Genomic DNA, 14,868 nt, shown 5'->3' on the forward strand with positions numbered 1-14,868 from the left:
AGGTCAAAATATCCCTTTATGTGAGAGGGGTCATAGTCCGAGTGCAGTAGGAGGCCTGGAAACCATTGCTCCTAACCCGCTAGCTTTTAATATGTAAAAAATCATGTAAGGGCTGGCTGCTTTGCCTTGGAAACTGCTTAGACTTCCTTGCTGAAATGGTTCATATTTTTGAGTGCTTTGAGTGGGAAGCGGGGCTGGAGCTCGTTGTTAATGGAGCTTATGTTGGATTCTATTGTTAATGGATCTTATGTTGGATTCTGTGCACAGGTGATACATAATTAGAAATTAAGCAGAATAGCTAGTCCCTGCTTTAGAAAGAAAAATAATGGTGAAGAGGAGTTTTTTTGTCAGCAGTAATGCGAGTAATTAGTACCAGTAATTAGTAGCACCAACAGCATCTAAGCTAGAAGCAAAAATTGCAATTGATGGCTTTAGAGCCTGACCGTGAGCACGAAAGGAAGGAAATGGCGTTGGGGCTATTCCGGGTTGTTGCGGTTGCCTTGCTGAAGAAAGGGCACAACGAGTTGTAGTGATATTTATTTTTAGCGAAGTTTTTTTTTTTACTTTCATTAAGATTTTTGGAAACTAGAATTTTTTGGTGTAATTCAATATATCGCTTGTGTCATTTCAGAATTACCAAAGGGAAATGCTCTCGGGAATTATGATGTCAGTTCAATTGCTGATGGAAAAATGACTCTATCTAAATAATCGTTTCAAATGCTAGGAATGATCCAATTAGAATGAATGATGATGCTTGGGAACCCTTTCAACTCCTAGGAATGATTTCTCTTAGAAATGATCCGGTTCAATAATGATTTGAATCCTGTGATCGACTGATAATGTAAATGCTCTTGGAATTGCTTGGAGCGAGTTTGATTGATGTTGCTTTAGGAAGTAACTCTATAATTGGTTTTCTGCTTCTCAAAAATGAGAAACGAGTACTGCAAATCTATTCTTAGGCTGACATGCTACTTGGCCCATAGGCGAGGCATGATCTAACAAATTAGATCAAGTCCCAGCTCCACAGAATTAAATGAAATATGTATGCAAAGGAAGATATAGTAACTTTTTTCAGATGTTCAAAGGAATACTAAGCAATGTTTAAGTTCCTGTAATCAGGAAGCAAAAGATTGACTTTGCCTGATTGAAGCTTGATGGGTCACAAGGCCAAAGCCTCTACACCGTCTCCTCCCTGATGTTTCTTATACCTTTTCTCGCATTCTGCGCAAAGACATAAGGTTAGATGACAAAGGATCAAAAGCAAGTCCTAGAGACTGGCCTTCCTAGAGAGATAGAGAGGCTGGCCCGCCGCTAAAATGACACTATCTATTATGTATAACATAAAACCACTAAAATTTATTAATGCATCCCATTTAAGATATAATCCAGTACTATGTACAACTCAGAAATATTGCCCAACATATATATATTTTCTCTCTAACTTTTGCAATTATAAAATGATCGATTTATAACACAGACAATAGAAATGCAACTTGGAACATTTCAAGCTCTGTTCAGAAATTATTAGCTCTTAGTGACAGCCTCTTTGTAGTCATACAGTGCAGCGAAATCATGGGTATTCCTGGAAAATATAAATGCACAACCACATATTACATTAATCCTTTTTCGTGGAAGGAACTAAGCTTTGATCACTGACCTTCCTTCTCAAGAAAATCGCCCTTCAGAAGAAAACTAGACTCTTCCAAACTTGCACTTCTACTTTCTATCAGATGGTCAAGCACATCCACAAAGGACTCGTCCATGCTCATATTCCTGTTCTTGTCACCTTTGAAATGATGTAGGACATCAACATGAGAACGCTGTGAACTGCAATTTTTAAAAAATGCAAGATCAGGCTATTTGCAAAAGCCTGCAGCAACACAAATAGTGAAGTTATATCTGCAACTTCTAAAATGTTGGAAGGCTAAAGGACTAGATCTTAGTTATACAGACTATTAGATTACAGAAATGTTGTTGCAACCTTTTAGCTTAGCTTCTCCTGAGGCCAGAACTCAGAATTTTTTACTTTGCAAACACTTTCCAAAACTCCAATGGGTCATATGTTACCCATCATTGTGACCTTCTTTTTCTCCAGATCTATAGCAAATGCTGTCACACCTGATACAATTAGACACCAGAGTTTGTGTATTCTGTCACAAAAATTGCTTACATATACGATGTTGTGGTATCTATTGACAGATAACATACAATATTAAGCAAGCAGGATGAAAAAGTGTCACCTTCCATTTTTGATGTGTTTACTGACTTTTCTGGCACAGCCAGCACAGTGCAATGAGACTCTTAACACCACCACCTGCACAACATAAAAGAAGATAATATATGCAAAAATCATAAAGAGCATATATACAATGATTGCATACTCTGACTTAACAAAAGTGTGTGTATGATATATTCTATGATTCCACAGAATTAATAAGTAGACCTATGAAAACATATGATTAATACCAAAGTGGACATAAATGAACATTGAAACCACATGATTCTCACCTCTGGGTTTTGCCTTAATGTTATGACCTGTTCTTCAGTTTTAGTGGGTTGGACATTCCTAGCTCTCAGCAGGTCAGAAGTTCGAACCTCTACAACTGCACTTGTAGACTGCCCCTGTAGAAGCTGTGTGTGCTCCGAGATCTGAGAGTCTGGTCTTTGAAGGTATCGTCTTCCCACAGAAAAACAGAGTGTAGTCGAAGATGGGGAAATACAGAAGATGTTCAATATGCCCATCAGCTTCATATTTACAAATCACAAAAGTCCCCAGAGACAGAAGTAATCACCAAAATTCCCAAGGATAAAACTATCGCTCGAGTAAAGCACCAAAAGCAGTAATCATATATATATTGTCATGGCATATGGATGACCCTAAAGTTACTTATATATATATATATAGCTTTTGGAGTATTTGTGGACTTAAACTTGCGTGTGTAGTGGTATAAATTTGGTGAAACAAGGTACAGTCAAAATGTACAATGAAGCAACAAAGGCTATACGGTGAGGTTTTTCCACATCAGACTAGCTTCCTTTTTTTATGCCATATAGTTGAAGCTCTGTACATGTAGGTATGGTTCATAGGGACTCAACAATCCAAGTACAGCCAGCTGCCTAAGCAGAGACTGCACGCTAAAAAAAATCTGTGGTCTATAGAATTTGCCCACCATGTGGACTACCTCCATGTTCATCATTTTTCAAGTCCAGAACTGGAGACGCGACTTCCTGCAAAACCCTAACCAAAATAAGGTGAGCTTATGAATTATTAAAGACATCCTCAATACCAAATATACAAGAAAATCAAAATAGAAAACGAATTTATTTCATCCCCTGCAGCAACTTTGTCCTCCAAATGAGCTTTTTAGCTCTCTTGAGAGCCTTAAGAAAAATTTAAATTTACCTGTTCTAATTCATTTGCATTATCAAAAGTCAGGAATTGCAAGCTCAACATCAGTGCTCTCCGGAGCGTGTTTTTGCCCAGATAACACATCGTCCCCACACTTCTTAGACACAGCCAAAGCCTCTGGACCATCTGCTCCCTGATGTTTCTTCTGCATTTCCTCACATTGTTGTGCAAAGACATAAGATTAGATGAGAAAGGATCAAAAGAAACCCTAGAGACTGGCTTTCCTAGAGAGATAGAGAGGTTGGCCCGTTCAACAGACCTGAGTCACTAGAATAACAAGTTCTTCAGACACAGGATTGTAACTACTGCTGGGTAAGGAACTGCTATTAGTAGTTCGTAAAGAACTAAGTTTTGATAACTGACCTTCTTTCTCAAGAAAATCGCCCTTCAGAAGAAAACTAGACTCTTCCAGACTTGCACTTCTACTTTCTGTCAGATGGTCAAGCTCATCCACAAAGGACTCGTCCATGCTCATATTCCTGTTCTTGTCACCTTTGAAATGATGTAGGACATCAACATGAGAACGAGATGTTCAAAGGAATACTAAGCAATGTTTAAGTTCCTGTAATCGGGAAGCAAAAGATTGATTTTGCTTGATTGAAGCTTGAAGGGTCACAAGGCCAAAGCCCCTACACCGTCTCCTCCCTCATCTTTCTTCTGCCTTTCCTTGCATTGCTGTGCAAAGACAAAAGATTAGATGACAAAGGATCAAAAGCAATCCTAGAGACTGGCTTTCCTAGAGAGATAGAGAGGCTGCCCTGCAGCTGAAATGACACTATCTATTATGTATAACAGAAAACCACTTAAATTTATTAATGCAACCCATTTAAGATATATTCTAGTACTATGTACAACTCAGAAATAATGCCCAACATATATATATTTTCTCTCTAACTTCTACAATTATAAAATGATAGATTTATAACACAGACAATAGAAATGCAACCTAGAACATTTGAAGCTCTGTTCAGAAATGATCAGCTCTTAGTGGCAGCCTCTTTGCAGTCATACAGTGCAGAGAAATCATGGGTATTCCTATAAAATATAAATGCACAACCACATATTATATCAATCCTTTTTCGTGAAAGTAACCAAGTTTTGATAATTGACCTTCGTTCTCAAGAAAATCACCCTTCAGAAGAAAACTAGACTCTTCCAGACTTGCACTTCTACTTTTTGTCAGATGGTCAAGCATATCCACAAACGACTCGTACATGCTCATATTCCTATTCTTGTCACCTTTGACATGATGTAGGACATCCACATGAGAACGCTGTGAACTGCAATTTTTCAAAAATGCAAGAGTAGGCTATTTGCAAAAGCCTGCAACAACACAAATAGTGAAGTTATATCTGCAACTTCTAAAAAGCTGGAAGGCTAAAGGACTAAATCTTAGTTATACAGACTGTTAGATTACAGAAATGTTGTTGCAGCCTTTTAGCTTAACTTCTCCTGAGGCCAGAACTCATCATTTTTTACTTTGCAAACACTTTCCAAAACTCCAATGGGTGATATGTTACCCATCACTGTGACCTCCTTTTTCTCTAGATCTATAGCAAATGCTGTCACACCTGACACAGTTGGACACCAGAGTTTGTGTATTCCATCACAAAAATTGCTTACATATATGATGTTGGGGTATCTATTGACAGATAACATACAATATTAAGCAAGCAGGCTGAAAAAGTGTCACCTTCCATTTTTGATATGTGTTTACTGACTTTTCTGGCACAGCCAGCGCAGTGCAATGAGACTCTCAACACCACCACCTGCACAACATAAAAGAAGATAATATATGCAAAAATCTTTAAGAGCATATATACAATGATTTCATACTCTGACTTAACAAAAGTGTGTGTATGATATATTGTATGATTTCACAGAATTGATAAGCAGACCTATGAAAACATATGATTAATACCAAAGTGGACATAAATGAGCATTGAAACCACATGATTCTCACCTCTGGGTTTTGCCTTAATGTTATGACCTGTTCTTCAGTTTTAGTGGGTTGGACATTCCTAGCTCTCAGCAGGTTAGAAATTCGAACCTCTACAACTGCACTTGTAGACTACCCCTGTAGAAGCTGTGTGCGCTCCGAGATCTGAGAGTCTGGTCTTTGAAGGTATCATCTTCCCACAAAAAAATAGACTGCAGTCAAAGATGGGGAAATACAGAAGATGTTCAATGTGCCCATCAGCTTCATATTTACAAATCAAAAAAGTCCCCAAGGATAGAAGTAATCACCAAAATTCCAAAGGATAGAACTATCGCTCGAGTAAAGCACCAAAAGTAGTAATCATATATATATATATATATATATATATATATATATATATATATATTGTCATGGCATATTTATTTTACCATTCCACTTGTCGCGGGCCCGATTTTACTTGTTGACATGATCATTAGTTTACCATTCCACTTGTCACGGGCCCCATTTTACTTGTCGCCGTGATCACCATCCACAGTGCCATATGTGTGACCCACCTGCATGTATGACACATGTCTCTTTACAACCTATTATCCTATCCTTTAACGAACCAACCTGGGATGAACCAACCTGATATGTTGTGATAATCTTCTCTGTAACCTTTAAAACCCTTCCTCGTTCAATATCCAATCTCGTCTGAGGTAAAGCAATGGCCTGGAAGGAACATGTAAGACCAGGAAAAATGACACTGTGAGTTTTGTAAGGTTTTTCAAGTGCCAAAATGACCACAATAAGTAGAGGACTGGATGGGGCTTAAAACCATTTATAGCCAGATGAAAGAGCCCAGATAGCAGGAGATCCTCTCGGTTTCACAGTTCTAATTTCCAGTAATAGGGCATTATCCTTGGGTTCATGACCTCGTTTGGAATGACGACGCGATGGCTATAGAGTTCTAACTGGGGGTTTTTCATGAATTCTAGATCACCAGGCTCGAAGCACAATTCGGGGTTGGGTTTTCATCTCAAGGCATGATCTCAGGAATGTAACCAGAGTACGTACAAGAGGTTCTGAAAGAAATACTTGTTGAGAAGGTGCAGAGGCTAAGGAGCAATACGAGGCTCCGCTCCTGTTCAACTAAAACTTCCAAGCTCGGTGTTGCTTCAGGTTCACATATCTCATTTCGTGCAAAGATAATAAATACCAAGTTAACAGAGTCGTTTTTTTTAGTAGAATAGGCTAACTGATTCTCTAGAGGTCGTTCCGTCCGTTAGCACTGTGCATACTTGGTCCTGGATCAAAGTTGTGTTTGATTGGCATGCCTCTGATTAGTGTTCTAGGCAAAGCAATGCACCACTAAAATGAGTGAAGGGCGACTGATAATGGGGGATAGACAACGGGAACCACAACTAACTAATTCGATTTCCGAGAACTCAGATTCATACTTGGCTGGATATTTTTAGGCGGGCGCGTTTCTTAAGGAATGAGTGATATATGGCGAGCAAAGAAGACAATTTGAAGGGTATCTCTGTTACTTCTTTGAGGAAACAATGAGAAATAATTTTATTTTATTGTGTGCAGAAACCATCTCGATTCGAAGGGAATTGATCTTGCGGTGGGGTGTTGACAGAAGGAATCCAGTAAGGTGGTTCTCCCCTCTCTCAGGAAGGTCAAGACTGTCCATTACATTATATATGAATTTATGCCCTGATACCATCTCCGAGCACCTTTTTCTTGGAGCTCTGACAACTCCGAAGATTACTTCGAAGCACACTTGTAAGTAGTTTCTATTGGTAGCTTATTCAATAGAGTTTGTTTATTCAGTCGATGAAGTAGCCGTAGTAACAAATAGGAAATCTTCCTGCTTCCTTTCAATTGATTTAGTGCCCAATTTTTATGGCCTAAATTCTAGTCCGTAAGCGAACTAAAGGCGAGGGAAATTACCGGGGCAGACCCACATCTTAAGTTCCAACCAAGTGTATGGAATTAGAACACAGTTAGAATCACTTTCTTTCCTTCCCCATATAATGCAAACAACGTGATAACCATTAGCCAAACATAGAACTCAATAGATGATATGGTTAGTTGTGGTTGCACTTTTAAAATTCATTTTCATACTAATTCAGTCGGAAACCAGCTTTGAAGTCTGAATGGTGACAATATTCCTGGGCTTTACTCAAAACAATTGACCTAAAATTGTTGTAGCATCATATTCCTAGGCTTTATTAAGCTAAAATTATTGTGGATGCTACAGGGATACAAATTGATTATTGATTATAATGCAAATTGATTATGGAGTTATGGAGAATTGCAGAGCGAATGGAAAATACCTTAAGAGACATCCGCTTTGAACTCAGGCCCAGCAGAGGGAGGACTTCAACAAAACTCAGGCCAGAACTTCAACAGATCACCCACAGCGCAACAAAACTTAGGCTAGAACTTCAGCAGATCACCCACAATGTCAGTTCAGCAGAGATCAGAGATCAGGCATCCTCAGCGATAAGGTATTAAACCCAGCTCTAGAGATCCCAGCGCCACATAAGTGTTACAAAGGGCCAAGGCCCAAATGGTAGTGTCGGAAAGATCCAGATGTAAAAAAGGAAAGCTAGGAAAGGAAACATATTAAACTTGCCATGTATGCCAGTGAAACAGAACTGGCATTTAATGTGCTCCACTAATGCTAGCATTAATTTAATTTAGCTAGTATTTACTAGTTTGAAAATACGAAACGAATTACTAATTATAACATATGGTTTTGCTCTTCAGCCTCAGGGAGAGGCCAAATAAGAAGGAAAATAAATCTGTATCGAAAAACTTTGGATGGCGAATCGGTCTTTGTCGAGAAACTTTGGTTATATCGTGATGAGTGGGATTAACAAACAAGTGAATTAATGCTAAGATGGGCATAATCGATTACTATAGTCCTTGCCACCTGGCCATTGCCAGATGACAAGGACTAATAAAAATAAACTCTGCCCATTTCCAGATGGCAAGGACTAATAAAAATAGACTCAAAGCGCTAAAGTTCTTCATAGCTAAATAGAAAGGGATTTGAATTAAGTATATAGCTTAAGGATTTACATTATCCTTAACTCAGAGTCGATTACTCTTGAGGACTTACTTAAGGCGATCTTACACCTCCATCAAGGATTTGCTCAAGATTAAAAACCCTTTATCAAAACTTTATTTACCCACTTATCAAAAGTTTCATAACTTCATATAATTCTTAAAACTACCTTAATAAGACGTATGAAAAACGCTTCCTTTTATTTTTTTTACCAAAAAAAACTATTACCAACCTCTCATATTCAACCTATTCTTTGTATAGATGCATATATAAAATATTATCTCTTACAACATATTATAATAAATATTAATATTTTTGTTATTTAAAAATGATTAAATATAAAAAATACATAATTTTAATATATAAATAATAAAATGAAAAATTATACCAAGTTGAGTATAATAAATATTTAATTTATTAATCAAAAATATAAAAATGTAAATAAATAAGTTACTGTGTTTAGAAGCGTTTTACACTTTATGATGAGAGATGTTAGATAATATTACATTTAAAAAATAAAATAATGCTTACATGAATAAATTAAAAATTAGTAGTAACAAAAAAAGTTAAAGTCCATCATAAATAAAATATTTTATTTTTATGTTAATTTTATATAAAATTTATATAAAAAAGGTAATGTAACTGAAATTTAAAAAGATAAAATAAATTACTTTTTAGTAACAACGATATCTGTTACTATGGGAGTGTTAGAAAATAATTTTACTGATATCACATTGTGTCTAACTTATTCTATGTTCAAATTACAGGTATGGTTTAGAGCAAAATATATTGATAAAACTAATATTTTACTATCATCTTTAAATCAAATATAAGTTAATAAATTAACTATTTCAATATATATTGTGTAAAATAATTTAACACCAATAGAGAGAAAAGGAGTAAAATAATTTGTATTCCATTAATAAATTCTTTCTAATTCACACTTGAGAGAGAGATTTAGAATTATTTCAATGTCTAATATGCATTTGGTATGTAACATTTAAAAATATATTAATAAAAAAAATAATTATATATACAGGAAAAAATATTAATAACAAAAATAATTCTATATATTTCTATATATAGTGAACATTTCAAATATATTAGTAATAAAAATAATTCAATGTATGTGTTCTTATGGTATGAAAGGGCATGCATTAACATGTTAATATGAAGAATGTGAGTCAAATTAATTTTTTAATGTCAACTATGTATATATTATATAAAAAAAATGAGAAAAAAGAACTATAGTTAAAACATTTTATTAGTGTGTTGCCCAAAACCAACATAAATTCATTTTAGCTCAAGAACTACGAACCAAATCTTTTGATTATAAACTTTTCCTCAAATTTTCCACTCAAAAAAAATTACATATTGAAAATTTTAATCTTCTAAAATCTATATTAAAATGAATCTAAAATTTTAAAATAAAATTCATAACAAAATAACTTCTACTTACATATACAGATTTAGATTTAAATTGGAAAAATGATCTCCATAAAGTATATTTTCAAAATATTAAATATCATCTTAAACACTTTAGTTCATATATTTAATATGTTGTTCTCATTTGTTAAATTAATATTACTAAAATATTTGCCTTATATGTTTTACTAAAATACCCAATAGCATCTTAAATACTGCAATCATATATTTATAGTCAACCATGTGCACATAGTGAGATGACTAATTCAGTTTTTCGAAAAAAAAATATGATGTCTAATTACATTCCTCTGTCTTAGCAAATTATACGACTTTCTATCTTCTTCCTATATAGAACTTGAGGAAATCAAATCCCACGTAATGAATGAAAATTGGAAATAACTAGAGATAATGCCCATTAACCTCTCATTGACTTTGTATTATATTTTACGACTTTGAAATAAAGGCATATTTATATTTTATAGATATTTTTTGAAAAATATTAATTTTTTTTAATTCATAATTTAAAAATAAATTAATTACTTAAATTTGAAGGTAACTATGATCATCTTTATGTTATTCACTTTTAAATTTAATAAATGGTGTCGATCAGTAAGCATCAAAACAACGAGCAACGACATTTTAAGATATGCGAGTGTTAATTGATTTGCCTCATAAAAATGAATTACATGATATTTGCTTACTTCATTTCTGGTCAATTTTGATATCAGATTGGTAATGGGCCCTTAATAAGGAGATGTCTAGAAAATCTATCTTCATTTGGATGTACTTATGTAGGTCACTATGAAACTTCAAAACTAGGTGTTATTAGAGTTCTTTAATATCTATACTTGAGAACAAGGTATTGAAATTGTCAATGCACTTTGACATCATATGGCTTCTCTCATGTAATAGAGTTCTTCCTCTTATGTACTGGTCATCACAACTCCCTACAGGGTAGAATTCCTCCTTCAGGATATCAAGAAAACTCACCCAAGTGGGTCCTGTAATGAATATCAAATACTTTACTTTGATGTGTCTCTCTTAATAACCTTGTCATGAATGTTTGACATAGGAATGGGATATTAATATTGTGAAGGAAATATTCTGATTGTAAAAAAAAATAGAGAGAAGAAAAACATTTTAATAAATTTATCAATTTCTCCAAAGCACCTGCTTCTATTTGGCCTTTGAATAAAGGAATATAAAATTTACCTTGTAAGCTGAATGGTGTCATATCTTGAGAATTATCTCTTGTTGAAGGTGCCACAATTATTATTGGTAATTGTTGAAGGATCAAGGTAATATTGTCCATCATCTCATCCAAATATTTGATGATTACTTTTTCGAGAAACAATAAGGAGCATATTACATTGATACCATTGATATAGGTTATACTAGGAATGAAACGAAAGGTGGGGAAAAAATGAAAAAAATATTGATAAATATAGAAAGAGCATAATAATATAAGGAAAACCCAACTTCTATTGATAAATAAAATGGCAGAATATTGTAGAACACAAACTAGCTAAAATCGTGGTAAATATCTATGAAAGGAGAGAGATGGAAACTATACACATTTAAAAAATGTGTTAAAAAATGCAAAAAGAAGAACCTTTTAGCATAACTAAAAATAACCTATAGGTAAAAAACCATAACCTTAGAATATGAAGTGCTAAATTGTTTTTGGTCCTCGAGGTGGTTAGTTGGTACATCAACTTCCCGTGGGCACAATATTTTCATACAATGTCTATTTGGGACACACAATAGAATTTTGGAAAGAACTATCTAAAGATTGCAAATTTTTTCTAGTATAGTAAATTCCATGAAAAGCCTTAGCCCCTTGAATTGCTAAAAACCATTAGGTGTGGTCTCAAAAGAGCTTTGAAAGTTTAGGACCGAAAAAAACATATAAAAAAAATGGCTAAGAATATAGAAAACTATTGAGTGAATGGTTGAAGTTGGTGGCCACTAATATACACCTATATCAGTGAGACTTGCATGAACGAAATTGGCGCAAGTTCATTTGACATTGAATATTGCATACTCATTTTCATTATGTATCTCCCAATAACCTTCCTACCAATATTCAGCATGAGGAAGGGCTTTTAGGAATGTGAGGTTTATCTTCTCATTATCGAAAGATATTTGGATATAGTAATAGCCCTATAATAAATCTAACCATTTTCCCAAATCATCTACATGATAAGAAGTCTGGACAATTCCATTGATTCAAATGTTGTGATCTGTTTCTTAATTCATTCAAGGAAGGTCACATTTATACTTGAAAACAATAACTAAAAACATATATAACTAGAAATACCTAATTTATAACTAAATCCCTAACTATATAGAAATACTAAAGGATTACAACATTTCCCTCCTTAAGCTGAAGGGACATCTGACATACAAACTAAAGATCTAAATTTTTCGAACTTTTCACGTCCCAATGCTTTAGTAAAGATATTTGCAATGTGTTTTGATGTTGGACAATGTGTCAGATGAATTGTTTTGGCCTCTACATGATGTTGAATCAAATGATACTTGGTGTTGATATGTTTGGTTTGATCATGAAAATTTGGATTCTTGGCTAATTGAATTGAAAAAGAGTTGTCAACAAATAAAGGAGTTGAAATTTTTTGTTTCTCCTGCAAATCTTCAAGTATTTTCCGAAGCCAAATGATTTCCTTAGTGGCTTGAGCTACTACAACATATTCAGCTTCAGTGGTAGAATCAATAGGAACACATTGCTTGTGTGATCTCCAACTGATGGTTGTTGATCCAAGAGTCATCAAATAGCCAGAAGTAGAGACTCCATTCTCTTTATCTCCATCAAAATTAGAATTTGAATAACCAACAAGATAGAAGTCTAAAACTTTGGTATATTTGATGCTGTAAGTTTGGGTTCCATTTAAATATTTCAGTGCCCTTTTCGTTTCTACCCAATGCCCCTCACAAGGATGATGCATAAATTTGGAAAGCATTCCTACAAAAAATGTTATATCAATACGAGTAATATATAAATAAATCAAACTTACAAGTTGTCTATACTTTGTTGGATCTTCAAATGATTTTCCTTCTTCTGAAGTAAGTTTCAAATTCTACTCCATTGGTGTAGCAACAAAATTGCAATCCATCATACTATATATGTTCAATAACTTACCAACATACTTCTTCTGAGAGATGAAAATATGTTTTAGTTTTTGATCAACTTCAATTCCAAGATAATAATGAAGTAAACCTAAATCTGTCATATCAAAAACCTTTTTCAATTCCTTCTTAATAGATGATATATATTCATCATTGTTTCCTGTGATCATTAAATCATCAACATATATAGCTAGATATACAACTGATATTCCAACTTTCTTAACGAAAAGAGTTGCATCATCTAGGTCAAAATGTTTAGAATTTAAATTTAGAAGATGTTGAGTTAGTTTCTCATACCATGCTCGTGGCGCTTGTTTCAAGCCATACAAAGACTTCATTAGTTTGCAAACCTTTTGTTCTTTCCCTTTAACGGAAAAACCTTATGGCTGAAACATGTAAACATCCTTTTTCAAATCTCTATTTAAAAAAGAAGTTTTGACATCCATATGATGAATTTTCCGTTCTTTTTGAGCTACAATAGCAAACAAAGATCTAATAGTGCCCCATTTAGTTGTAGGAGCAAATGTTTCAATATAGTCAATACCCTCTTTCTGTGCATATCCCTTCACTACAAGTCTTTCCTTGTGTTTTTCTAGTGAACCATCAACTTTATACTTAGTTTTATAAATCCATTTGCAACCAATAGGTTGGATGCCAACAAGAGGATCCACAAGCCTCCATGTGCCATTTTTTATGAGTGCATCATATTCCTTTTGCATTGCATCTTTCCACTAATCATAACTAGGAGCTTCTTCAAAACAAGTAGGTTCACAATCCACAGAAAAGTTAAATTCACAATGAGAATAGTTACCTGAGGAACTTCTAGTCTTAAACTCATCACAATGAGAATAGTTACCTGAGGAAATTCCAGTCTTAAACTCATCATATTTCTTCGAAAATGTTCGAATACGAGATAATCTTCACAAAGGTTGTGTAGGAAGTTGCTCATCTTCTTCATTTATCTTAGTTCTTTCCATTTCTGTCCCTGTCAACTCTATTGTCGTTTCTGTCCATGTCATGTCTGTAGAAACACTCGCATCAACCAATTTCTCATCAATAGTAGAATTATCATCATTTAGAGAAGGAAACTCCACAAACTGATCTAAGATAGGTATCCCCCTTCAGGATGTGGAAGTGTATTATCTGATTCATAATAAAACTCTTGAGGCACAAAATTTTCTATCTGATGAAGTTGTCTATCAACAGTGAGGGAATATTTGTTAGATTCAAGAAAAATTACATCTCTTGACAAATAAATTTCTTGTTCTCTTCATGATATAATCGGTATGCCTTAGAAGTCATATGATACCCTAAAAAAATACATTTTCTGCTCTGTTCACTCAACTTAGTCCTCTGTTGTATAGGAACCAAAGCATAACATGGAGAACCAAAAACTCTGAAATGTTTAACAACACGAAGATGATTATACCACATTTCATATGGATTTTTGTTATTAATGACAGAGGATGGGCACCGATTTATAATATATGCTGCGCAGAGTGCTGCTTCTCCCCAAAACATCAATTTTACATTCTTAAAAAACATCATTGACCTTACCATATTAAGAAATGTTCTATTCATTCGTTCTGCAACACCATTTTGTTGTGGATTATATGGTATTGTGTTCTGGTGTTTGATGCCATTCTCTTGCAAATATTTTTTAAAGACATGTGAAGTATATTCTCCTCCATTATCAGTTCTTATAATATGAATATTTAGTTGAGCTTCATTTGTAATCAAGATATGAAATTTTCTAAACACATAAAAAACTTGTGATTTTTCTTTAAGTAGATAAACCCAACACATGCTCGAATAATCATCAATAAAATTTAGTGTGTATTTATTGCCATTCACAGTTGGCACAAGCATAGGTCCACATAAATCAAA

At 34.3% G+C, this 14,868-nt stretch overlaps 2 protein-coding genes and 1 long non-coding RNA gene across 3 annotated transcripts; all 3 read right to left on the reverse strand.

The window, feature by feature from the left end:
* Nucleotides 1-2,236: 2,236 nt before the first annotated feature.
* Nucleotides 2,237-2,846, reverse strand: LOC149199742 (uncharacterized). Its single transcript, XM_089399442.1, has 2 exons — nt 2,509-2,846; nt 2,237-2,314 (listed from the first exon to the last, which is right to left on the reverse strand). Exons 1-2 carry the CDS (start codon nt 2,749-2,751, stop codon nt 2,237-2,239), a joined length of 321 nt encoding a protein of 106 aa, XP_089255568.1. The 5' UTR covers nt 2,752-2,846.
* Nucleotides 2,847-2,962: 116 nt separating this feature from the next.
* LOC149199743 (uncharacterized) lies at nt 2,963-3,494 on the reverse strand. The gene is made up of 2 exons (XR_016253311.1): nt 3,404-3,494; nt 2,963-3,228 (listed from the first exon to the last, which is right to left on the reverse strand). It is a non-coding gene; the product is annotated as an uncharacterized LOC149199743 (long non-coding RNA).
* A 1,351-nt stretch (nt 3,495-4,845) lies between these two features.
* LOC149199744 (copper transport protein ATX1-like) lies at nt 4,846-5,889 on the reverse strand. Its single transcript, XM_089400682.1, has 4 exons — nt 5,830-5,889; nt 5,373-5,480; nt 5,103-5,178; nt 4,846-4,980 (listed from the first exon to the last, which is right to left on the reverse strand). Exons 1-4 carry the CDS (start codon nt 5,887-5,889, stop codon nt 4,847-4,849), a joined length of 378 nt encoding a protein of 125 aa, XP_089256808.1. The 3' UTR covers nt 4,846.
* Nucleotides 5,890-14,868: the final 8,979 nt, after the last annotated feature.

This window comes from Pinus tabuliformis, chromosome 2_1 (genome assembly GCF_031772625.1).
Source record: "Pinus tabuliformis cultivar Carrire ecotype Pingquan chromosome 2_1, CPIR1, whole genome shotgun sequence".
Taxonomy (NCBI): domain Eukaryota; kingdom Viridiplantae; phylum Streptophyta; class Pinopsida; order Pinales; family Pinaceae; genus Pinus; species Pinus tabuliformis.

Bases quoted from the DNA above. Each gene is read 5' to 3' on its own strand.
- LOC149199742 (XM_089399442.1), bottom strand. From the start codon at position 2,751: ATGAAGCTGATGGGCATATTGAACATCTTCTGTATTTCCCCATCTTCG. The intron at 2,315-2,508 runs GTGAGAATCATG...TATGTTGTGCAG, and splicing joins CATTAAGGCAAAACCCAGAG to GTGGTGGTGTTAAGAGTCTC.
- LOC149199744 (XM_089400682.1), bottom strand. From the start codon at position 5,889: ATGGCACTGTGGATGGTGATCACGGCGACAAGTAAAATGGGGCCCGTG. The intron at 5,481-5,829 runs GTAAACTAATGA...CTACAGGGGTAG, and splicing joins GGCCCGTGACAAGTGGAATG to TCTACAAGTGCAGTTGTAGA. The intron at 5,179-5,372 runs GTGAGAATCATG...TATGTTGTGCAG, and splicing joins CATTAAGGCAAAACCCAGAG to GTGGTGGTGTTGAGAGTCTC.